General features: G+C 40.1%; 2 protein-coding genes across 7 annotated transcripts; one reads left to right on the top strand and one right to left on the bottom strand.

Annotated features, from left to right (window-relative positions):
• anxa3b (annexin A3b) lies at nucleotides 1–7,139 on the bottom strand. Of its 3 annotated transcripts, XM_046066753.1 has the most exons (15): nucleotides 7,067–7,139; nucleotides 6,618–6,657; nucleotides 6,477–6,524; nucleotides 4,387–4,474; nucleotides 4,100–4,194; nucleotides 3,860–3,973; nucleotides 3,549–3,639; nucleotides 3,334–3,413; nucleotides 2,869–2,925; nucleotides 2,435–2,528; nucleotides 1,477–1,572; nucleotides 1,267–1,325; nucleotides 755–877; nucleotides 451–529; nucleotides 1–245 (listed from the first exon to the last, which is right to left on the bottom strand). In XM_046066753.1, the coding sequence occupies exons 2-14, from the start codon at nucleotides 6,627–6,629 to the stop codon at nucleotides 473–475; spliced, it is 1,014 nt and encodes a 337-aa protein (XP_045922709.1). In that variant the 5' UTR covers nucleotides 6,630–6,657; nucleotides 7,067–7,139; the 3' UTR covers nucleotides 1–245; nucleotides 451–472. The 3 variants fall into 3 exon arrangements, with proteins under 3 accessions (XP_045922709.1, XP_045922708.1, XP_045922710.1); XM_046066752.1 differs by having other exon boundaries at nucleotides 1–529; XM_046066754.1 differs by lacking the exon at nucleotides 7,067–7,139 and adding an exon at nucleotides 6,876–6,986 and having other exon boundaries at nucleotides 1–529.
• Nucleotides 7,140–11,586: 4,447 nt separating this feature from the next.
• On the top strand, nucleotides 11,587–23,745 carry si:ch211-282j22.3 (ER degradation-enhancing alpha-mannosidase-like protein 3). 4 transcript variants are annotated; one of them, XM_046066749.1, is made up of 24 exons: nucleotides 11,587–11,700; nucleotides 11,811–11,970; nucleotides 12,099–12,221; nucleotides 12,323–12,397; nucleotides 12,520–13,008; nucleotides 13,100–13,145; nucleotides 14,438–14,538; nucleotides 15,146–15,185; nucleotides 15,327–15,439; nucleotides 15,550–15,703; nucleotides 15,952–16,086; nucleotides 16,280–16,385; nucleotides 16,598–16,695; nucleotides 16,881–17,006; nucleotides 17,120–17,203; nucleotides 17,891–17,974; nucleotides 18,120–18,244; nucleotides 18,389–18,554; nucleotides 19,259–19,416; nucleotides 19,516–19,633; nucleotides 20,597–20,770; nucleotides 20,960–21,125; nucleotides 21,253–21,444; nucleotides 21,917–23,745. In XM_046066749.1, the coding sequence occupies exons 5-24, from the start codon at nucleotides 12,857–12,859 to the stop codon at nucleotides 22,174–22,176; spliced, it is 2,598 nt and encodes an 865-aa protein (XP_045922705.1). In that variant the 5' UTR covers nucleotides 11,587–11,700; nucleotides 11,811–11,970; nucleotides 12,099–12,221; nucleotides 12,323–12,397; nucleotides 12,520–12,856; the 3' UTR covers nucleotides 22,177–23,745. The 4 variants fall into 4 exon arrangements, with proteins under 4 accessions (XP_045922705.1, XP_045922701.1, XP_045922704.1 ...); XM_046066745.1 differs by having other exon boundaries at nucleotides 12,099–12,196; nucleotides 12,280–12,397; XM_046066748.1 differs by having other exon boundaries at nucleotides 12,099–12,196.
• The last annotated feature ends 626 nt before the right edge of the window (nucleotides 23,746–24,371 follow it).

The following is a 24,371-nucleotide window of genomic DNA, read 5'->3' on the forward strand; positions in this document are numbered from 1 at the left end:
TAGTAGAACACAGTATTTTTATTGTCTTCAATATGAAAGCATTACATTAGTGATTTCGTGTGTATGTTGCCAAGTTTTATGCTGTTTGTTACAGATACAAAAAATGTGCAGTTAATAACAGCTGTTAAGTTATTTGGAATACAGTTTTTTTTTTTTTATATATATATATTCAAAAAGACATTCAGCGGCATCTTCATATCCAGCTCCTTCTTAGGGTCTTTGCGTTTGAATCACTCAGCACGGCCCTGTAGTTTAAAAACATCAAGGTCTGGGTGAACATTACTGGTATTCCATATTAAAAAGCTTTTCTAGATGTTCAGTTTCTGCCATATTTAGGGCTATGTTCAAGCAAATGTATCAGTATGATGCTAATGGAAAAAGTCAGCAACTTGATATCTTCATTAGACGCAGTTCTTTCCTTCTACTGTGGGATAATGCTGCACATCATACCACATGTTTCTCATCACAGGATTCAGTCTTGGCCACAAAGCTTCTTGAGGGCGTCACCATAACTGCCCGACACTTCAGACTACACAAAGAAGACAAAGAAAAGGGAGGGCAAAAAAAACATTAAATCATGTTTGTGGTTCAGGAACATGTAATCCGAAACAAGACGTGTATTTTCTGATGTTAACAAGACTATTGTCCAATGTCTCAAAACAAGACACCAAGACATTTAAACTTTGCTGAACCATTTATGTTATGTCGAGTGAAAAGAGTATTAAATTTCATCTCTGTGGGCGTGTGTACTGACCTCTAACTGGGAGTAGAGGGATTTTCCAAACAGATTCTTGTATTCTGTTCTGATGTCCAGCAAGTCTATCTCTGAGCGACTGACTAGGATGCTGGTCAGAATGGACTCTGTGGTCCCCGCACCCTGGATAGAAGTTAAATATGGGAAAGAAGTTGAGATACAAATAAGACCTTGGTAAATTAAACAAAGTAGTAGTAGTTCCCTTCCTTAGCAGCTACTTGTATCACTTGTCCGCAATCCGCATACATTATCCTGCAATAAAGGCTGCTTTTATGTCTGCAGGTTCACATGTTTTTTTGGTGATCTGCTTTAGAGCCTGTTGACACATTTAAACCAATGGTGCACATTTAGTCAAAGTAGTGGCTTAACATTCCTTTCCACACCACTGGTGACGGATACAATTGTATGATGTAGCCAAAAAGGACAGAGTAAAACCAAACAATATGTGGATTTTGTTTTGGGGGCCAAAGCTGAACTATGGGGTTTGCTTTAGGGGAGACAGTACTGTTTACCTTCATGCTCTTATAAAGCCTCTCAGCGAGGTATGCAGGAACACTCTTCACACACTTAACTAGACAAAAAAAAAAAAGTTTTATGTTAAGTGAGTCTCAGATCTGCAGTGATCAACTTATTCCAAATTAACATAATGAAGATGCAACACAACAAGAATGGACCACTGTTCATAGTAAGTGGTCATACACTATGTAACACATTTTTCTCACCAACAGCCACCAGTAGGTCCTCCAGGTTTCCAGACATCTCGCTCTCGATGCTCTGCTGCAGAGTCTTCTTACTAATATTCTTGTACTCTACCAGAGCTGTCAAAACATAACAGATTTTAATACAGCTTTTTACTCCTGTTGAAGGTGTAACATAGATACTCTTATATGAATTTGGGCTTTTGTGTAGCTGTGCAAGCAGCATGGCTGTAAGGACGGCAATGTTTGACACTTTGACACCCCATTTGCCATGAACCTTTGTGCAGATGTTGTTGTCAACATGAGGTTGACATTTTTGGCTTTTAGTGAAATAATCTTGAACTATTGGATCGATTGGCACAACTGTAAGGATATTTTTTTTTTTTTTCTGCAAAGTAAGCTCAATTTTGGGGGCCTAAATATACTCAAAAACTCACCAAACTTTGCACACATGTCAGAAGTGGTGAAATATTTCGTATTTTATGGGTTTCGTGCATGGGCGTGGCAAAATGACTCCCCTCGTCCATGTTCAACCTACATGCACGAAGTTTTCTGGGGACATGTATCATGTCCAGACGCACAAAAAAGCCTCAAGAACCCATATCCTAAACTCAACAGGAAGTCGGCCATTTTTGGATGATTTACACACTCCGTACTTTAACGAACTCCTCTAACCAACTCTTCGCCATGACACAGGAAGTTGTTGTAACTTCAGTGTACATGCTCACATCTGCACAAAAATGTACGTGCTTGATAACTGTCCCGCCATGAACACATCTACAAGCCAATATTAATTTATATTCATAGCGCCAAGTGCTATGTAGTGCCACAAAGGGGACACAGGAAGTGTCACGTTCATTCAGTGTCTGAAGCGCGTACCAAATTCACATCCGCACCGGCAGAGCTGCTTGCAGCTTTAATATTGATATTACATTAGCATCGACAGAATAAAAAAAAAAAAAAATGTGAGGGGTGTACCCACTCTGTCGAAGCTGGGGAATACTCCTGTGGCACAGGATATCAATAAACTTCCCTTCATCAGTTCCCCACTTCTTCTCCCCTGCTTCATACAGGGCCTGAGTGGAATGAGAGTGTAATGGTTGATAGTTTAGACAAAGTGCACCATGTCATTTAAAAAGAGAGAATTCAGTTGTTGCTTTTTCCTGAATAATGAATCTATAAATGTTAAAATAATAATTGTTACGATTATAGACCTGTAACAAAACTGCTCTGCAGTGTATTTTTAATGCCACTGCCCTTATTTCTTTACATCCACAAAACAACATTTCCAAACAAACATGTGCTTGGTGGGTGAACACTGTGTCACTGACAAACACTTATTCTAAAATGTGCTTGATAAACAGGCAGGAAAAACTAGGGTTGATTACACGAACAATTCAACAGTAGTGAATTTACCTTAGCATCTGCTTTAGCTTTGGCAGTATCCACACTCGTGCTCTCGTCTCTCTTCCCCTGTGAAGATGGACAGAAGAACATAGTTTGTGATATGTAGAATAAAGTAAATACATTTGGTATTTGCTTATATAAGTAATGAACAATTCAAAATCTAAGCTAAACATTGTTATTTCATAATAGAGATGACAAACTTTGTGTAGAAAACACATTTCATTTTTCTCTACAGTTCATGCTTAAACTAAAGACGGATTGTGTTCTTGTGTTGATTTGGTTTTGTCTGACATAAAATAATATGATTTTCACCCGCAGTTCTTGATCAGAAATGTCAACAATTTTTTTCTTGGTGATTTTTTTCCCCTCTCTCTTTTTAAGATAGGTTAAGAATGTTCAGAGATGTGTGGCCACAACAAAGTGAACGCTTTAGGTCTGATTCAGTCTGTTGGTACACTGTTTAATATACAGTACCTCAGCCAAGATGAGCAGTGCTTTGCCATAATCTCCAGACACCTCCGACTGCAGATCATTAATCATTGATCTTCCAGTTTCTTGAACGAAACAGCACAACACAGAAAGTTTCACAACAATCTAGCCACAGTTGCCAGTTGGCAAATGGTTTCGCAATAATCTGAGTCATTATCTAAACAGTGGAATTACAAATACTTTGTGATGAAGATACAAACCTGCAAGGTATGCTTCAGACATGGCATTGACCTGTCTGTTGGATCTTGAGGCAAAGATTTCTGTCAGTGTACTCTCTGTGGTCCCCGCACCCTGTATGTGATGCACACACAAGTGAATAATAGAATGAAATGAAATGGCCTTTCAGCCTAATTATCAGACTATCATAAATACACAAAACACCAACAGTGAACTGCAGCGAAACAGATAGGAATGTCTGCAGGTATGTAGTCTTGGTGCAGGAGCAGGCCAGTACAGATTCTATTTTGAAGCAGGGTCATGTCATCCTGAAGTTAATTCAAATTAATCTCACCTTGATGGCTTTGATGACTTCACGACAATCGTAGACAGCAGGCGGTGTGATCAAGGCTACTAACAAGTCCTCAAAGTCTCCGTGAGTGTCGCCCTCTAGGTCAGCTTTTAATGTCTGATGGATGGAGGTTGACAACAAAAAAAAACACAAATCTTACTCGATCCTCATGAAACTCATTTTGGTCTATGTCTTTGTCTCAACACTCAGAATTAATACTGAAAAGCAATCCCATTTTTATACCCTTCCTGTGGCTTTCTCATAGGCCTTAGAAATAAGCTGACGCTGAGCGCTACTCCTTTGGGTCAAGACCTCAATTAGTGTCTTTTCAGTTGTACCTATAAAAAGGAGAGGACAACACAAGATAGGCTTACCACTTACTACACTGCAGTTGGAGAGTTCATGGGTTTGCAAACTTATATAATAGATATAAAACTTTCACATGTAGTAAAATAGGATTAACATGCTCTGCACATTTGCTTGATATAGTACAGGACAGAAAATATACTGATAATGGTAACTCAGCTTACCAAGACCCTCTATGGCCTTCCTTAGTGCAGACACATCGTCTTCCACTTTGAAGTTTGGTACATCCTTCACAGTTCCTCTTGCACTGGACTGATAAATCACAGAAACACACTCACGTAACAATGACAAATTATCAACAATTAAATCAACTAGTGTTGTTTTAACAATAACAGCCCTACATGTGCTGCTGTTTATACACTCACTGACCAATTTATTAGGTACACCTTGCTAGTACTGGGTTGGACCCCAGTTTGCTTTCAGAACTGCCTTAATTCTTGGTGGCATACTTTCAACAAGGTGTTGGAAACATTCCATTCAGAGACTTTGGTCCATATTGACATGATAGCATCACACAGTAGCTGCAGATTTGTCAGCTGCACATTCATGATGTGAATCTCCCGTTCCACCACATCCCAATGGTTCTCTATTGGATTGAGATCTGGTGACTGGGGAGGCCACTGGAGTACAGTGAACTCAATGTCATGTTCAAGAAACCAGTTTGAGATGATTTGAGTTTTGTGACATGGTGCATTATCCTGCTGGAAGTAGCCTTCAGAAAATGGGTACACTGTGGTCATGAAAGGGAAGGACATACAGTGGGGGAAATAAGTATTTGACCCCTTGCTGATTTCGCAGGTTTGCCCACTTACAAAGAATGCAACGATCTATAATTTTAATCATATGTACATTCTAACAGTGAAAGACAGAATCCCAAAGAAAATTCCAGAAAATCACATCATATGAATTTATAAAAATTGATGACCATCTGATGAGGAAAAACAAGTATTTGACCCCCTGGACAAACAGCAAGTATTCTGGCTCCTACAAGCCAGTTAGTCTTTCTTTAAGACACAGCCCCAATCCCAACCAATTATCTACATCAAATACACCTGCCTCACCTCGTTACCTGTATAAAAGACACCTGTCAACACCCAAACAACCAGCATCCAACATCACCACCATGGGCAAGACCAAAGAGCTTTCTACGGACATCAGGGACAAGATTGTTGATCTGCACAAGGCTGGGATGGGATTTTCTGGAATTTTCTTTGGGATTCTGTCTTTCACTGTTAGAATGTACATATGATTAAAATTGTAGATTGTTGCATTCTTTGTAAGTGGGCAAACCTGCAAAATCAGCAAGGGGTCAAATACTTATTTCCCCCACTGTAGTCAGCAACAATCCTCAGGAAGGCTGTCACGTTGAAACGATGCTCAGTTGGTACTAAGGGGCCCAAAGTGTGCCAAGAAAATATCCCCCACACCGTTACAACACCACCACCACCAGGCTGAACCGTTGATACAAGGCAGGATGGATCCATGCTTTCATGTTTACGCCATATTCTGACCCTACCATCTGAATGTCACAGCTGAAATCGAGACTCAACAGACTAGGCAATATTTTTCCAATCTTCTATTGTCCAATTTTTGTGTGCCTGTGCGAACTGTAGCCTCAGTTTCCTTTTCTTCGCTGACAGGAGTGGCACCCAATGTGGTCTTCTGCTGCTGTAGCCCATCTGCTTCAAGGTTCGACGTGTTGTGTGTTCAGAGATGGTATTGTACATACCTTGGTTGTAACAAGTGGTTATTTGAGTTACTGTTGCCTTTCTCCTCTGACATCAACAAGGCATTTTCGTCCACACAACTGCCACTCACTGGATATTTTATCTTTTTCATTCTCTGTAAACCCCAGAGATGGTTGTGCGTGAAGATCCCAGTAGATCAGCAGTTTCTGAAATACTCAGACCAGCCTGTCTGGCAACAACCATGCCACATTCAAAGTCACTTAAATGTCCTTTCTTTCCCATTCTGATGCTTGGTTTGAACTTCAGCAAGCTGTCTTGACCACATCTACATGCCTAAGTGCATTGTGTTACTGCGATTGGCTGATTAGCCATTTGTATTAACAAGCAATTGTACCTGATAAAGTGGCCGGTGAGTGTATATATTTATATTAATATATATATTTAATATTTTTATATTCTGAACTTTACTATTTCGTCAGTATCTATTCAAGCAAGAGCAACTGATGTAGCATCCCCATCAACTACATAATCCTGCACACTAAAAGGTAAGAGTATGTTCAACTTACTGTCACAGTTAGTGAGGAAGGGGAGTCTAAGAGCAGGTCCAAATCATCCTACAATACAAGTCAACAGATATGCTTAAATTATCATCTATGTTTTTGTCATATTTTAAGCCTAAAATCTCATTTAAACCATAAACTACTCACCCAAACAGACATTGTTGTGGTTGTAGAGAAATGTCTCAAACTAGAGAGAGGGAAAAAGCACACAGTATCAGCATCTTCATATAACTCTAGGTAATAGTGATTAAATTTATTTCTCCTGCTTCTGATTGGTTTTGTCTGCACATTTCTCTTCCACATCATTCTCTGACGTTGATTGTCAGCGCGTTTGGCATCCACTTCGGGTTTAAATAAACAAATCCGCTGGCTTATTCTTATATCTTAGTATAAATCTACAACTACCTTTATTGGACAGTTAGAGGATTAGTAAACCAGCATAGACGAGTGGACGCGTGTATGTGAGTAGAAAAGCAGAAAATGAACCCCGGATCAGCAAAGAAGGAAACCAAAACACGGAACACAGACAACAAAGACGTGCTCATACGTAAAGACTATCATCAGAAGTCAGAAAATTACAGTACTTGTCGTCTTACCTAAGCGAGTAAACAGGACTGATGTCGGAAGTGGAATTTCAGTGTGCCAAACACCGCCACACCTTTCAGAGAAGTTGGGAAGGCAACGCCCATTATTAGCTGAAGGAAGCTGAATCATTGAGGCGTTTATCATAAACTCCTCCTCATTTTTACACAGAAATAGTGCTGCCGTGTCAGATGTCTTAAACAGACATACAGGCTACATTATATCTTCTCTGTAACTTGATCCCTTGCACAACAATCTACCCAGCTGCTCATTACAGTAACATCGGCTGTACAGTGTTTTCAGTGTAAAACACAACCTTGTGTCTTTAGAAGCCATTAGATTTCAGTGATAACCCATCAAGCTAATAACCACCTTCGGTCCAAAGTCCTGTTTGCTCTCAGGGAAAGGGCACTGCGACCAAATGAAGCTAATCACCGAGTTTGAAGGGTGTGCAGAACTTCACTATGGCGCTATAGCTGCTAAAAATTCTCAGCTTCCACCATCTACTGTTATGTGTTAAAACAAAACTCTTCCAAAACAAATCTGTGGAGTTGTAAACTTATTTTCCTTTGCAATTTTTGCCAGTGTAAAATACTTATGTTTGTTAAGCAGATTAAATATTTTTAATGAAGCCTGCAGTTCTCACAAGTTAAGTAGGCCTACTAATGTGTGAAACCTGAGCATTAATGAGAGTCAAAAATGATCTCTAGCTCTCGGGCTTTCAGATCATTTGGGGTTTAATTCTGTTTAATGAACCACCAGGGAAAGGCCGTGCTCTGTACTGTTCGTACTTGTGTAAAGTAAAATAAAAGTGAAGTTGAGTCATTTAGTTTTTCTCCCTGGTACTCGTCTCAGGGCCTCCCAGATTTTCCCCAAAATCTGGAGGATGTGAGCCTGTGCAGGGTTTAAGGACTGATGATAGTATCAAGGCTGGTCCTATCACTCTCCGTTCAAATTAATGCTGGACTGTCAGGACAAAGCAGAACACCACTCCCTCCAGCACCATAAAAGGGCCCTGTTGTCACTTTCAGATATTTACATCATGATCTATGGTAACCACAGCTTGTAATTGTGGTGCTGTTTTTGTAAATAAGGATGTTGTCAACTTATGTCTTAATACACATTCATATCATATACAGTAGGCTTTTATGTACAACAGTACAGTGAAGCAGGGCTCTGCAGTGCAACTCTTTCACTCACATAAGCACAGAAATGATTTACAAGCACAGTGGGTTAGTGAAGACTAAAACCTACTGTAAATGTTATGGTTATACTATTATATACCAATAGTCATTTATACTAGTTCCTCCTCCAGGTTGTGGTTAGAGCCTCAAGATCTACAACATTTGTAGGCCCATGTCGAGTGTTAAGATCCAATAGTCTTCACATCATAAAACGGTCATTGCACTCAAGGAGAAGGAGCTCAGGCATATTATAAATATGTATATAATACATTTTTATAAGTTAATTCTGTGCTACTTCAACAGATCGATGATATAATCTCTCATTTTAACCCATGGGATTTATTTGTCTTGTTTTTTTTTTTTAAACAGAGCATTTATTTACAAGAGAGACATGCATTATGACTGGAAAGGTGATTTATGAAACATCAAAATTTAGAGATCAGGTTTTGGGCAGTTTTATTAACTACACAAGCTCAAAAAAATAAGACAACAAGGCGTTAATGCCAATGTTGCAGAGATGCTAAAGGATAAAAGAAAACTGTTACTAAAGCACAATTGCCTCCAGAATGACACCACCCCCCACAGGTGAGCGCCGCCACCACCTATAGACAGCAAGTCACACACGAAACACCACACAATAAGGCTCAGTTAAAAGGTCCGCACACAACTGACAGACACACGCACACACACAGTGAAGCGAAGAGGGGCGCCCACAGTCCACCACCCTGTCAGAACACTTGAAGAAGAGGGAAAAGGGTTGAGGGAAGTCACGCAGCCCAAAAACAAGTAAACTGCCCCACCCTTGGCAGAACCTAGCAGTTGACAAAAACATTCACAGGGCCCATCCACCTGTAACAGAGTCTCATAAAAAGAATACCCATTTAAAATCAGCACACAAAAATCCACAGTTGATCAGGCAGGCAAGACAGTAGTGGCTATACAACCCTCAACTAATGCAGTAAATCATCCACCCAGCTCTGTCTCCACCTCATTAAAAGACTGGACATTTAAGGCAACTCAGTGTATCGACCTCCACAGCCATCTCTGTGGTGAACTCTAGCAAAACAGGCCATGCAGTCTACAGGGTCTTGGCGACAGGTGGCTTAAAATGCCTGTAATAAAAACAACTTAAAAAGTGTTCACAAAAGTTGGATGACATACCATCCAAAATCCTAACCTGCTCCCTAACCACACTGCAACACAATGCAGCAAGAGAGATCCTGAGTGCTCCCTGAATATCAACTCTTAATGAGGTAATTGTCTTCAGGTGTGTGCCGCTACTGGAGAGGCAGGGTGGAGCTTACCTGAGAGGGTGAAACTAGATTGTGGCATTACTAGGCTGAAAGCCTACCCATCACAACAAGAAAATGGATAACCACACAGGCTAACTAATTCACTGATATACAGGCTTAAAATTTAAACAGCTAGTTTAACAGCTTGTTATCAAACTCGAACCATCGGTTAATATTTAGTTTTATCAGAGTTATTAAGCAGCTAGCTATCAATACACAAACACGGTAGTTTTTTTGTTTGTGTTTTTACTGAAGGGGACTGGGGCCAAACTCCCCTAAACAGATGAAAAAGTCTGAGTACATTGTTCAGTCTTCTCCAGAGCAGCCTTTACTGCCAGTTAACAATCTAACCATTAAGCCTTTCATTCACAAACACCTCAGAAGAAAAACCTTCTGGATATTCCCTCTGTCACATCATAGAATACCAACAGCAACTTCTAGTGACATTTTCTTACATCTGATACAAATGAGCAGACTCAGAGCAGGACTGAGTTCTCTTCCTTTTAACATATCAAGCATGTCCCACAAAACAAGAAACACGCAGCACTGAATCAATGTATCCAGACATCCCTCACACTGTCTTAATGTTGCAAGGATAAAGATAGAACCACATTGACAGTGCTGTACATACTTTTGAAAACAAATTGCAACAAACACATAACCCACCAAATGATCAGGAACATTAACTCGATCCAGTTATCATCGCATATTACACTCAGCCTCCAAGAAACAGATAGGATGACCAAGTAAACAGCAGATTTCCCCCCAGTACTCAAGTTTTGTCTCTAACTTCTTTAAATACATCCAATGCCATCCAATACATCCATTTATTTCAATTTCCTTATGCACAAAAGCCAAGCCACAATTACAAGGTATTGTTGGTAACCATAAATCATGATGTAAATATCTGAAAGTGACAACAGGGCCCTTTTCTGGAGCTGGAGGCAGGAGTGGTGTTCTGCTTTGTCCTGCCTGTCAAGCATTTATTTGAACAGAGAGTGATGGTAGGTGTCCAGGACCAGCCTTGATACTATCATCAGTCCTCAAACCCTGCACAGGCTCACATCACCAGTCGTGGGACTCAGTTTCACTTTTATTTTACTTTACGCGGATTCAAACAGTGCATAACTTTCCCTGGTGGCTCATTAAACAGAATTAAACCCATGAAAGGCAGTAAAAGACTTGAAAGCCCCAGAGCCAGAGATCATTTTTGACTCTCATTAATGCTCACCAGGTTTCACACATAAGTATGCCTACATAACTAATGAGAGCAACAGGTTGCATTGAAATATTTAATCTACTTAACTAATATAATAAGTATATTACACTGGGGAAAAATGCAAAGGAAAATAAAAAGTATAAACCTCTACAGATTTGTTTTGGAAGAGTTTTGTTTTGACACATAACAGTAGATGGTGGAAGCTGAGAGTTTTTAGCAGCTATAGCGCCATAGAAAGAAGCTGGAAGGCAGGTGAAGTTCTGCACACCCTTCAAACTCGGTGATTAGCTTCATTTGGTAGCAGTGCCAGCCTTCTCTTTGATATAAACACAAGACAAAAGGTCAAAACCTTATTGCCTGTTGGCACCACAGAAGGGGGAGAGTGACCTCTGCTGGTTGAGCTTCCACATAGCAAGAAGGCCTATAAATATGTTAGGAAACTAAAATATGAATTAAATAATATAAACTTAAATGAATAGGCTAACTGCGATCCTAAGCTACATATAACATTAGTTCACTTCACAATCTGAAGTTACAGGTCACCAATGGTTTACAAATGTTTAATTCTCCCTAACAGCCAGAGTTATTATTTTATTAGTTATTGTTTTTATTTCAGTTAATTAAAGTAATTAAAGTTTTTTTTTTTCCACACTCAGATTTAGTTTAGTTTTATAACCTACTAAAAACGTTATTTTAGTTTAGTTTTAGTCTAAAATCACCTCTTTAACTACATGGTACATGGGCTACTTTTATTTTGAAGGTTTTACCGCTTGCTTTCGCTTCCATAAAAGGAATAGACCACGTGACTTCCGTTTCTTTGTTCAAAAAGAAATAACAATAAAATGAATCGCCAAAAACGAAAAACGGACCGTTTTTAATTGGTTTTTCGTTTTTTGATTCTAACACCAAAATGGTTATTTGGTTTTTCGTTTTGAAACAAAAACAGATAAACGGTATTTTCGTTTTAGTATTACAAACGAATTACGGATTATCCAGAGATACCCAGGCCTTATGATTTACACAAAACATTTTCTTTTCTTTTGTTGACACCTTTTATTTACAGTCCATGCAGTAAACCATTCTCCTCGACTCCACACACCTTGTGACGTCTCTGTCCTGTCTCATAACTGTGGTGATATTTTACCCTGAGTCCAGCCTGCCAGGTAAACTTCCCCACAGCCCGGAGAACAGCCCGAGGTCCGTGACACTGTCAGACTGCAACCGTAAGCATACATATAATCTTAAACTTCAATTGTCATAAATATAACCACTTAAAACTTGGAACCCATCGAAGGGAAGACTTCACGTTAGCCTACGTGGGAGTAAAGCTTGCCTGAAACCTTTAATTCAGGGTATGAGATGTTCTGAAGGGCTGGCCGGTCTTGACAGCTCCGTGCTCGACGTCAGGGTCCCTTTTAGCCGAAGCGACGTGTCATCGACCATTTAACGGTATGATAATCAGTTTACACCGCAGGTAACCTATTTGTTTAACACCAGCTGATGTTTTGACCTAGTTTACTCTCCTTATTTAGCTGTTAAGGTTGTTATCTTACTAACGTTACTGCATTGCTGAAGGCGAACAAGGAACTTCTTCTCCCAACACTGATGGCTAGCAAGCGTTAGCTACACTATCTCACTGTGCCATCATTGGTAAATATTTAGTTTTCGTATTTCTTTATATATATTTTTTCTTTCTTGAAGTGGGCCGTTTACACTGTGGTCTTTCTGTAAGTAGCCATTGCTTCGTAGTGATTTTTTGTTTTTCTTTACAGGATAACTGTCATTGTTTATCGAGGCTCAGCTGCTGCTAGCTGCCTCTATTGTTTACATGGATACAGTCAGCTGAAGTGCTCTGTGGGCATGTGGCGGTCCTAACAATACTAGATCAGCTGCAGAACAACCACAGTGGAAATGGAAATGGAGCTGGGAGGGAGCTAACGTTTATCGAAGTTAGCCAAAACTCTACAGCCGACTCTCTACCCTAAAATAAGGATGATCTGGCTAATGGAGGACAACTGTGCCTGCTGGGCTGTTTGACTTTGTGTGGGCGTTGGACAAAGGACAGGAGTTTGTTTGTCCACATTAAAGCATAACCTGAGGCAAGACCACATGAGGAGAATAGAAAATATACTGTGCTGGGAACTGGCCCGCACTCCTGGCACTAGAATGATGCTAAAGACCCTACTGATCACCAGTCTTTTTGGCTGGGCAAAATGTCAAGAGAGCCAGAGCATGACACCAGATGAGAAGACAGTTGTCAGGTGAGGAAAGCCTGGAGAAACACTTTTTATATTTGTTTGTGAATGAGTATCTGTGGATACTGATTAATTTATATTTTCCCCTTTCTTGCAGGGACCAGATTGTTGAAATGTTTGATCACGCTTATGGCAGTTACATGGTAAGGTGTTCACTTTAATGTCATCTATTAATTATCACTAGGGCTAAATCACAATATGGCCTACTGCAAATTGCAGGAGGTGCAATATTTTTTTAAAGGCAAAATGTGTGTCAAAATACCATTTTTAATTTAATATTGTCGTGCTGCAGAGATGTCCTGGTCTACACATCATATTCTACAGGTCCAGATCCTTGCAAAAATGGCACCATAATCGTTTAAATATGTTTTTGTTTTTCAATAAAAATAAGAATAATTATATGAAAATTATTATTCCCTCCATAATGAAAATCATATCGCAATTGCAGTATCAGTGAAAATAATCGCAATTAGATATTTGTTCAAAATCGTTCAGCCCTAATTAGCACTGCATTTATATGTACATGTTGCAGCAGTACAAAGTTGAGAAAAGCTGAAGAGGTCAAAATTTTGGTGAGACCAATTCGTTTAGGCTTGTGGCCTTCATCAGGGTCATCCAGTTAGGAAAAGCTTAAATGAGTGGCTGGACAGAGTCCTCAGTGCTGCTGGATCTGATTTAGTGGGGCTGTGCAGAAAGCTAACATGCAGGATTTTGTTGCAGCTGCAGTGTCAGCCTGGTGCAGCCGATGTCAGCTGAACATTCTGTGATTCACAGTGGTCATGATAGTATTGACACATATTGTCAGTGATAAGAGAGATCGCTTCCAGGAGTCGGGATTTTCCTCACTTGAAGCAAGGGTCATGGGTGGCTCAATATGGTTTAACAATAACTAAGTAGGTTGCACAGATAAACTTTAGGAGAAAATTGATGATGGTCTTTTTGGTCTTCAAGAGGGTGATTAGAAAAGCAGTAGAGATGCTGGGAACAAGGAATGGAGCAGATGGTAGCACTGGTGACAACAATCAGTTTTAGTTGGGGACAGTGGCGCTAATGAGTGTTGTAAGAACAGGAGACACACAGAGGAGAAATTCTCCCATTATGAATGAAGTATCGTTTCTGCACGTTTCGGTCCCCTTAGTGAGATTCATAGAGTCTCAGTTGTGGTCCTCAATATTGCCCCACTAATATCAATATTTGAGAGTTAAAAGCAATCTGTAAAATATATAATGTTTTACCAGTAAAATTTTGTGAAAATGGTAAGTGGAGGAAAAAAAACTGTTCCACATGTGATACTGTGATTGTGTAATGAATTTTGCTTTTGGCTGCTAGTTTCTTTCTCCTTTTATTTTTCAACCCTCCAGCCTTTCCTTGATGACACCTTTGCTGTAGACTGTTAAATGAAGGTTGCAGACAGTTGCTGTTGTTTGCGTTGCAGAAATATGCCTATCCAGCCGATGAGCTGATGCCTCTAAGCTGCAGGGGGAGAGTCCGTGGCCAGGAGCCAAACAGAGGGGACATAGATGATTCCTTGGGGAAGTAAGTTCATCATCAACAAACAAGCCGTGTATTTTTAATCCATCGGTTTAGACCAAAGTCATATGTACCTTTTTATACAGTCTAATATGCCGGGCTATGCTGGCTATGCTTCTTTTTAGTATCCCTTCATAGAGCTGTACTACAGTTTCTTTTTAAACTCCAAAGTTGCCGATTGTAAAAATGTAACTACATGTTATCAAAATCTCTATATTTGTTTGATGGTGTCCAGTTTATAATATCTGCCCCCACACTCTCAGCTGAAAATGTTGAAGATGGTTTTCTATTTCTTTTTATAATAGTGAGCTTTTCCAAACAGATGTAATTTGACATCGGAGTGGATGCCCCAGTTTTACAAGAATACATAAATTACATGTTAATTTAAGTCAATGCAATTTACAAGAAGAAGGGCTTAACGTACAGTTCAATACATCCATTAATGTACCACAAATGTTGCATAATGTAATTTCACTGAAAATTAAACAGATGTGACATTTAACGGTCTGTGCTTCATTACTAATGAAACTGGATCAGGGGAAAAGTGGGACACCGGCTCCGCTGTGCTGTGCCAGAGGCTGTCATCATAACATTTCCTCTGCCTTTTCTGTAGGTTTTCTCTCACGCTGATTGACACCCTTGATACTTTGGTGGTGAGGATTTGTTTTTCCTCTGTTTGCAAGCATAAATGTACTTGATGTGCTTTTGTTTCTCAGTCTTTTTCTCCCCTTTTTTGAAAGTTATTTCTTTGTATGTGTGTGTGTGTGTGTGTGTGTGTGTGTGTGTGTGAGCAGGTTTTAAACAAGCTTGATGAGTTTGAGGATGCAGTGAGAAAGGCCGTGAGGGATGTACGCTTGGACAACGATGTGGTGGTGTCTGTGTTTGAGACCAACATCAGAGTTTTAGGGTATGAAACATGTCTGTCTGTATACATATTTTTTTTTTTTTCTGTATCTCAACCTGTCCACCACAACCTTTCTTTTTAATTTGATATTTTTTTCATTTTATTCTCCCCAGGGGGCTTTTGGGAGCCCATGTGATGGCTGACTTGCTACGGCAGCGTGGGGAGAGGATGCAGTGGTATCGGGATGAGCTCTTGCACATGGCCAAAGAGCTGGGCCATCGATTACTACCTGCCTTCAACACCACAAGTGGCCTTCCCTACCCTAAGGTATCCCTTATTTTATTGTTAAATATGACAGGTCACCTTATTTTACATGTATTACATGCAAATTGAGCAGGCAGCTTACTGTTAAACCTTATCATGGATATTCCTGAAATCTGACTCACTGCATTGAAAAGTCAATGCTGTCAGTGCACCACAGAGGAACTAATGAACAACACATTATTTATTTTAGTAAGTAACTAAAAATAATTTGAGCTGAGGGAATATAAATCTTTCCTTTTTTGGTTTTCCAGGTGAATCTGCGGTATGGAGTCCTGAACCCACTTTCACGCACAGGCACTGAATCGGACACCTGCACGGCATGTGCTGGAACAATGATCCTGGAGTTTGCTGCCCTCAGCAGACTGTCAGGAGAGTCTGTGTTTGAGGTACCACCTCCCTCTGCTCTCTCCCTTAATGTGAAATTACTGAGATACAAGACTAGAGTACAGAGCACTATTTGTTTTCTTAGAAGTTACAGTTTGGCTACAACTGATGCTGAAAGATGAAATAATATGTGAATGATGCAATTGCTTTTACCAGAAACATTTTAAGAATTTAATGCTTATTGTTGTTTTACAGGAAAATGCCAGGAAGGCTCTGGATGTCCTCTGGGAGAGGAGACAGAGAGGAAGTGACTTGGTGGGGACAGTCATCAATATTCATAATGAGGAATGGGTGCGGAGGGGTGAGGCAATTTAAACACACACATGCAATGTGTAAATCCATCAAAACGGTGGCATAGACAGGAGATGAAAACTACAACCGCACATATTCTCACAACAGACAGATTAAGAACATTGATACTCCAGGAATCTCTGTACATGGCTGCAGTAGATGCATATCGCTCTAAAAATTAACCATATTACTTTGACTATCTTCTCACTTCTGTGTTTGCAGACAGTGGGGTTGGTGCTGGTATTGACTCATACTACGAATATTTGATGAAGGCCTACATTCTTCTGGGAGATACTGTTTTTCTGGAGAGGTTCAACATTGTAAGTACTCCATCACTGCATGCCCACATAAAAATCTATATCCAAGCATTTGGCACCTGCTGCAGTGTATTCCCTGTGGCGGCATAATTGGCCCACTACAGGCCATTTTGTTCATATTGTGATTGTGGCTAGAAGACATTTTTCTCTTTGCTAATATATTTTTTTATGATGTCTGTCTACAACAGCACTACAGTGCCATTATGAAATACATCAGTCAGCCTCCCCTGCTGCTCAATGTACACATGCACAACCCCACTGTGAGCGTGCGCAGCTGGATGGACTCTCTCCTGGCATTCTTCCCTGGCTTACAGGTTAGGGTCTTAAGATTGCACTCAATTAATCACATTTGCACATTAAAAACATAGAAGAGAAAGTAGAAATTGTTGCACATATGTTTCTGCAGTGACATCCATTTCTCACTCAGGTTTTGAGAGGAGATCTGAAACCAGCTATTGAGACTCATGAAATGCTTTACCAAGTCACCAAGCAGCACAAGTTTCTTCCAGAGGTAAATAACCTCTGCTCTTTTTGTTCTATGTATCGACATATTGTAGGCATATATAGATAAAGATAAGACAAGATAAAGTATGTATAACACTCAATTGGGGTGTGTAATATGGAAATAATATTTTATCACAGTATCATGATATGACTCTATATTGTGATACAGTAAATATTCTGGAAATCCAAATAAGAACTGGAAACAATAATGAGATGGGAATGTCTGCTATGGCCTGATCCATTAAATCCATTGACTTTAAATCCATGACAAAAGTACTTCATCATCATGATGCAAAAATCTTCAAAAGCGGGTCTTCTTACATGGACATAGCCATGTTGCGTTGCCATGTTTCTCCAGTAACCGAAATGGACAAACGCTGAAACAGAGTGGGTTTTCTTCACTACGTTGACTACGTATGAAGAAGAAGAAGAACAACAACAACAACAAGTAACGTTAGTAGTAGTTGTAGTTGACTGGTTTATTAGAAGTAAGAAGAGAAAAGATATTTGAACAAATGAAAGCCCACATGTATTATTTAGCAAAAGAGCCGACAGAGCGTGGCCACCTAGCTTCTCCTGCAGGCCTGGATAGGGAGGGGGAGCAGTGACTGATGTTGCATTCATATGGTGTCAGAATAATCAGAATCTTTTTCTTTTTCCTCCTTAAATCTGTCTTTGCTTAATTTCCCTGCAGGCTTTCACTACAGAGTTTAGAGTTCATTGGGGCCAACACCTACTGAGACCAGAGTTTGCAGAAAGCACCTACTACCTCTATAAGGTGAAAATTCTCTCATAAACTATGATAAATAAGCTAATTAATGAAACTTCTCCACTCTTGTACTATTCACACACAACACATTTTTAGAGCAAACTGAATGTTTCATGTAGGATGTGTGGTGGAGGTTATATCTTGATGTCTGCAGGCCACTGGTGACCCCTACTACCTCAGAGTGGGACAGTCCATCGTGGAAAAGCTCAATGCCTACGCCAGGGTGCCTTGCGGGTTTGCTGCTGTGCAGGACGTCCGCACCGGGACGCATGAAGACAGGTATACAATTTCCATTTTACGCTGACATGTTTGTCAGGTAAAATCTTTCAGTTGATGAAATAACTGTTGTAATGTCTGATGTGTGATTTTCTGTTTCTGTGTGTGTGTGTGTGTGTGTGTGTGTGTGTGTGTGTGTGTGTGTAGGATGGACTCGTTCTTCCTGGCTGAGATGTTTAAATACCTGTACCTGCTGTTTTCGGAGAAGAGCGAGCTGCCCATCGACATTGACGACTACATCTTCACCACAGAGGCGCATCTTCTCCCTGTGTCTCTCTCCACCACCAAGCCGCCCTGTCAAGGCAACATTACGGTGAGAGCTCTCTTTTTATCACCAACACATGTTGCCATTTTTCATTTTGAATGTCTAATTGATACAACTTGATATACACTTCAAACACGACAAAGAAATTTATTGCATTCATGTAAATAGTAATTATTACATTGGACATCTGTCCAGGTCAAATTTATCAATATTAGCAGATGATTATTATAACCGAGTCTTTTCTCTTTTCTTCATTTCTTGTGCAGATAGCCATCTAATTGACATTTGTATATTTATTACATGAATATAAAGTAATGAAACAGACAGATATTTACTGAATTTGATGGACTGTTTCAAAATACAGTACAGCGGTTTCAAATGCTTTTCAAACTACTGTACACATTAAATTATTGTACTGTGTGTAATTCAAATACAGTACTGTATGTAAAATATAGCTTGCTGTAGTTCAAATTATAATTAGGCTATAGTCTAAAACAGTGTTGTGCTGTACAAATACAGTAACGTCAGTAATTTTTAAGTGGTTTGTAGGTAGCAGTTTGGAAGTGGACTACTTGTTTACTATAAGAAAATTATTAACAACATTGATCCATATAAGTGGTTGATCACTGTATATTATGGAGCCTTTTATGACTTTTACAGAAAACGCTAACTTACCCTTTAAGATATGAATCGACATATGAGTGTAGGAGCTTAAAAGTGTTGTAAGTTTAACTCTTGGTCCTGTGCTTCAGGAGACTGTTCCTGTTCCTCAAGAAGAAGATCTGTTCACACACTCCTGCCCCAGCATAGAGACGTTGTTCCCTAACAACCCGTCATTTGCCAAAACCATCCGCGACAGCTACAAGTACCTCACAGGGGTGGGACGAGCCTTCCACCCCTTACCTGTTAGGTTTGTCCATTCACAAGGGGCTTTTGATTTTGGTGTGAAAAACACCCCATTAGCCATGATTACTTTGAGTTTTAACTTGGATGTGTTTGTACTTTACAGGGAAATTGAACTACCGCTTCATGATAATGGCATGGAGCCAGTAGAGTTCTTGAAAAGCATGGGCATCTCTCTCACTCCACTGAATGAGGTCACGGCAGGAGACGTCAGAAGTCAGAGGGTATTTTATTTACTTTTTACTCACCTCGTGACCTGAAGTCCAGCATGTGTTGCTGCTTTTTATTTTGTAGACCTCCAAAACTTTAGGCAAGTAAATGGTTTTCACTGGGCCCCAGCATTGTCACAGTGAACTGGATTTCAAATGGTGATAGCATCTAATATTTAGGCTACAGATAAAAATTTCTCTCATTTCATGTGGATATGACCGATTTTAATGTTTCAACCGCAGATGATATTCCTCAGGTAAAAGTGAAGTGTTCTAGACATTTTTGTGCTTTTCTCTATGCTTAGCAACAGTATGCTGTTGTGTTTTCCGAAGTTACTGAAAAGTGAATCCTAGCTGGTAAAACAAGGGTGAAACAAACATCACCAAGCAAACATGTTTTCAGTTCTTGATTTAAGACCTTATTTTTTTCCATTTGACTCCTATAATGCACTGAAGAAACTTATTGAACCATGCATGTGTATGTTGTATGCACGCCTCAGTGGAACTGTCAAAAACAGGCTAATTATATAACCTGCTGTTGAACCAATTATGTCTTTCAAATTGTACAAATAACAGGGCTTTGAGCAGACTAAACTTAGAAAATTATAAGCCAAGCCAGAGCTTTTTTTTAAACAGATTTCTTCATCATCTTATCAGCTATGCTCAGTTCTGTGTTGACTTTTTTAAACGCTTTATAAGCATTGGATTAATAGCAGCATTAAAAGGGTGAAAATTGGGTCAGGGTAATGATGGTGCGGCTGAAAATGTAAAAATTGCCTGGAAGGTCGGTTACAATGACATACAATATGTCATATATGTGTGCAAATTCCCTGATAAACAATGATAAACCATAATAAACTCATGATAGCATATAACATTGTCATACATCTTCCCTTTTGTAACTTAAACGTGACACTTAACATTATGGGAAAGAATGCGTTCAATTGACCAATGACTGTGGTTTCTAATTGTCATTAGGAGCATAAAGGAGTGTACCGGGTTAAATTTGTGGCAGAGGTAAGCCAGACACCGGAAGAGGAGGAGGTGGTGCCTCATGTTGTTCAGCTCATATCCCCTCCATATCTGGGTAGGACTGTCCTCACAGCGGGACCTGCCAAGTTCGGAATGGACCTCACCAAGCAGGAGCACGGGGTGAGCTTCCGGTATTCCATGATACGGTATACAGTATCAACATCAAAGCTCCCAACGAGCTGTGTAGATTTTTGAAAGAAACATGCGTTTAATAATAGTAACATGTGACCAAAAAGAAATTGCGTTGTTTTACCTGCACTTTTTCACTCCATCCAAACACAATAACACGCTCAAACTCTTGTGCTGCAGGTGAAGGGCAGCATAGTGAAAGCCTCACCGTACACTGCATGTGGGCCAATAGATAATACAGCAGAGCTTAAAGGCAATATCGCTCTGGCACTCCGTGGTGACTGCATGTTCGCTACAAAGGCTCGTCGGCTGCAGGAGGCAGGAGCCATAGGAGTCATTTTTATAGGTGAGGATAACCAGAGGAGCTGAAACAACCTGCAAGATCAATATGCAAAGCTTACACTAACTGCCATAATATTGAAGGCTGGACCTCAAGGACATAGTTCCAATTATTCCCTTGTTCTCCTCTTCAGACCATCGTGAGGGAAGCAATAGCGAGGAAACTCCCCTCTTCCAGATGGTTGGAGATGGCGACTCCACTGATGACGTCACCCTGCCTTTGGTCTTCCTGTTCAGCCGTGAGGGTGCCGTGCTCACAGCTGCTCTGGAGGAACATCATAATGTGGATGTGCTGCTGCTGCCCAAGGAGAGGCAGCTGGGACATGGTGAGGAGTGAGAGGAGGCTGGCGATAGCCTATGGGCTGCCTTTCAATATTTTCCTGCGAGGCCAGCCTGTCTTAAGCCCTTCGTTCCTACTGAAGAAATAAATCTTAGTTATATTTTTTCAAAACAGCTAATTCCCTGAAGCTGGCCACTATGGATTTAAACATGAATATGTGAGTGTAAGAAGGTATAAGTGTTTGATGACACGCTCACTTGGGCAAATAATGCATGTCACTACTAGATTTCAGTAGCTGTATTGATGCTTGTATGTTGTTTCTCAAATGTATGTTGCTTTGGATAAAAGCACCTGCCAAATGAGTAAATGTAAAATGTGAATGTCAGCATTCAAACTTGCCCATATTATTTAGGAGGCAAACTGTAATTACGTAAAATTTCTAATCTTAGTCACTCTGTCTGCTCAAATCTTATTTCTTCTAATTGTGCATTTCCTTGGCTCTCCTCCTCATTGTCCAGATAAGACAGAGAAACCCGTAGGCATGAATATCAAACTCCGCCTGGCAGAGGAGGGGGAGCTGGTGGAAGGAGGGCCCACCTTGGAATTTGTCTTGGGGAAAGAAGAGGTGCTTCTTAAGGAAGAGGAGGAGGAAGAAGAGCCCACAGGACGACGACAATCACGGCAGCAGCGTTTCTGCACGAATGAACGAACTGAACCATGTTCAGCAGACTTATCTCAAACCCCAAGCTCTAACAGTGGACCAGACACAAACCCTTGACCGCTGCTGATCCCGAAGCAGCCACATTTCCCCAACGCTGATCCCTCGTCTTTCGTTTTTGAGTGGCACGTGCCTCAGAGCCCCTCACTGCCCTACATGGAGGCTTAACTGACCCAACCTGCATGTTTACAACCGATGCAGGAGAGCCAAGCAGTGTGATGGCCGCACACCCATCCTGTCTTGACTTTGACACCTAAAGTTGGTTCTATATTTATTTGACAGAGTCAAAGTGGAGCTTTTACTCTGTGCAGTGCTGGTCTGTCTGAAATGAGGGATATCATGAGACTAAACTAGGTAGTTAAAAGGTGAAAGCAGTTGGTTAACATGGCTGTGCTGGTGCTGCCCATACCTAGCCTGTAGTGTTGCTATTGTAGGCACACACAAGTTGTTCCTGGTGATAATGATGTAGATCACTGACTAGAGTTTAAAAATACCTCACCATAGAGGAAAACATAGATAAGGCAAAAGTGACTCAGCTAGGATTGTATGCAATGCAGTTTGTTTTTAATGTAGATTGCACCTTTTCAATTCAACAACTACTTAAATATTCAGCAGTGGTGATGGAATATTATCTGGCCAGTAGGTGGAGTTAGCTACCATAACTTCTCAGTAATATAACGATGAAGGAGATGAACTGGGGCCAATTTGAAAGGTGTATTTTATTTTGTACTTGTAAGCAACTTCAGGGAATTTCAAGAGTGAATGCAGTTTGCAAGGTTAATCCATTTGATGGTGTGTGTGTGTGTGTGTGTGTGTGTGTGTGTGTGTGTGTGTGTGTGTTCTGCATTTCCTTTTTGCTATAATGTGCATGTGTGTGTGCAAGGTGTGTATTAATAACTATAATACCCAAGAAAGCATCTCAGCTAAAACATAATTACTATCAGATGAAACTGTCCTGTCTTCACAAAGTCATCATGAAACGAATTAAGAATAAAAAGTCTGTAGGATCATGTCACAGTGATTCTTTTGAAATTTGGATTTTTCAGACTAATTGCTAAATTGCTTTTTTCCAACCCATAAATAACTGTGTAATCTCTGTTAATTTAAAATGAATCCTGGCATTTTAAAACATTACGAAAATGGCCAAAGCTGTTTTTCTTCTTCAACTGAAGTCTACATGTAACTGTGGTTAGGTCCAGATGAAGCATCCACAGGATTTCAGTCTGCAGTCCCAGACAGATATGCACTTTGAAACACGGGTAGGATCGTCGATTCAAACAGAACTGACCAATCAGTCTGTCATTGCATTTGTTTGTGTGTGGCGCAATAAGTTATTTTCAATTGCAGTCATTTATCATCCCATTTACATTGTGTAATGATGCAATACTAAAATGTAAGTAAAAATTTTATATTTAGTGACATCATTTAAGATTGCTGGAGCACGAGGTGTTTGCTTAATCTAAAATGGTAACAGTCGAACTAGAAAGGCTAATTGAGTCTCATATAAATACTCAATGAATTTTCTGAAAGCATTTTGGATCCAGTTTTGTTGTTTCTCTTGTCAACACTTAAATGTACCTGCTGTTGGTGTCTCACACTCTATACACAAACTAAACCATGTTCTTGGCATTCTTATGTGTCACTACTTTATGCAAAAATTCAAAACAATACGTAACTCTTTAATCCATTTGTTCATATTCACTTCCTTCATTCTCACTAATAATTTGTTGCATGATTTTTGTCTTTTGTGGAACATGAAACGTGAGCTTTTGTTTGTTTGGGTGGGTGGGTACAGAGGACGCTTTTTGTGCCAGAGAATGTTTTCTTTTATGTTAGTACAGTGGACCTTTTCCTGATGCTGCTGAGATAACTTTAAGTCTCAATCCAACGTGACATTTTGTTTTGTTTAGCCTGTATGAGGCTTTGCCAACCGGTATATCTCAGGATTATGTACGTTACGGTTCACACAGAGAAAAAGACTATGGACAAGAAGAAGGGGATTCTTTTTCATTCTTTTTCGTGCTGTTTAATTTTGTTTTTAGCTGGGGTTTTTTCTAAGGTTTCTGTTAATCAGTGGTTGAAAGTCAAAAAGTGCCAAAGAGAGATGCACGACGTGGCTCCTGTTTCTGTTTCACATCTTCACTGTGTTTAGTTTCTGACTGTGGGCTGAGGCAGTCTTGTCAATAAATTGAAAACACTATAAACAATAAATTCAAACCAGTTCTCCCCCCCCCCCCCCCCCCCCCCCCCCCCCC

The sequence above is a fragment of the Micropterus dolomieu genome, linkage group LG13 (assembly GCF_021292245.1).
Source record: "Micropterus dolomieu isolate WLL.071019.BEF.003 ecotype Adirondacks linkage group LG13, ASM2129224v1, whole genome shotgun sequence".
In the NCBI taxonomy this organism is placed as follows: Eukaryota; Metazoa; Chordata; class Actinopteri; order Centrarchiformes; family Centrarchidae; genus Micropterus; species Micropterus dolomieu.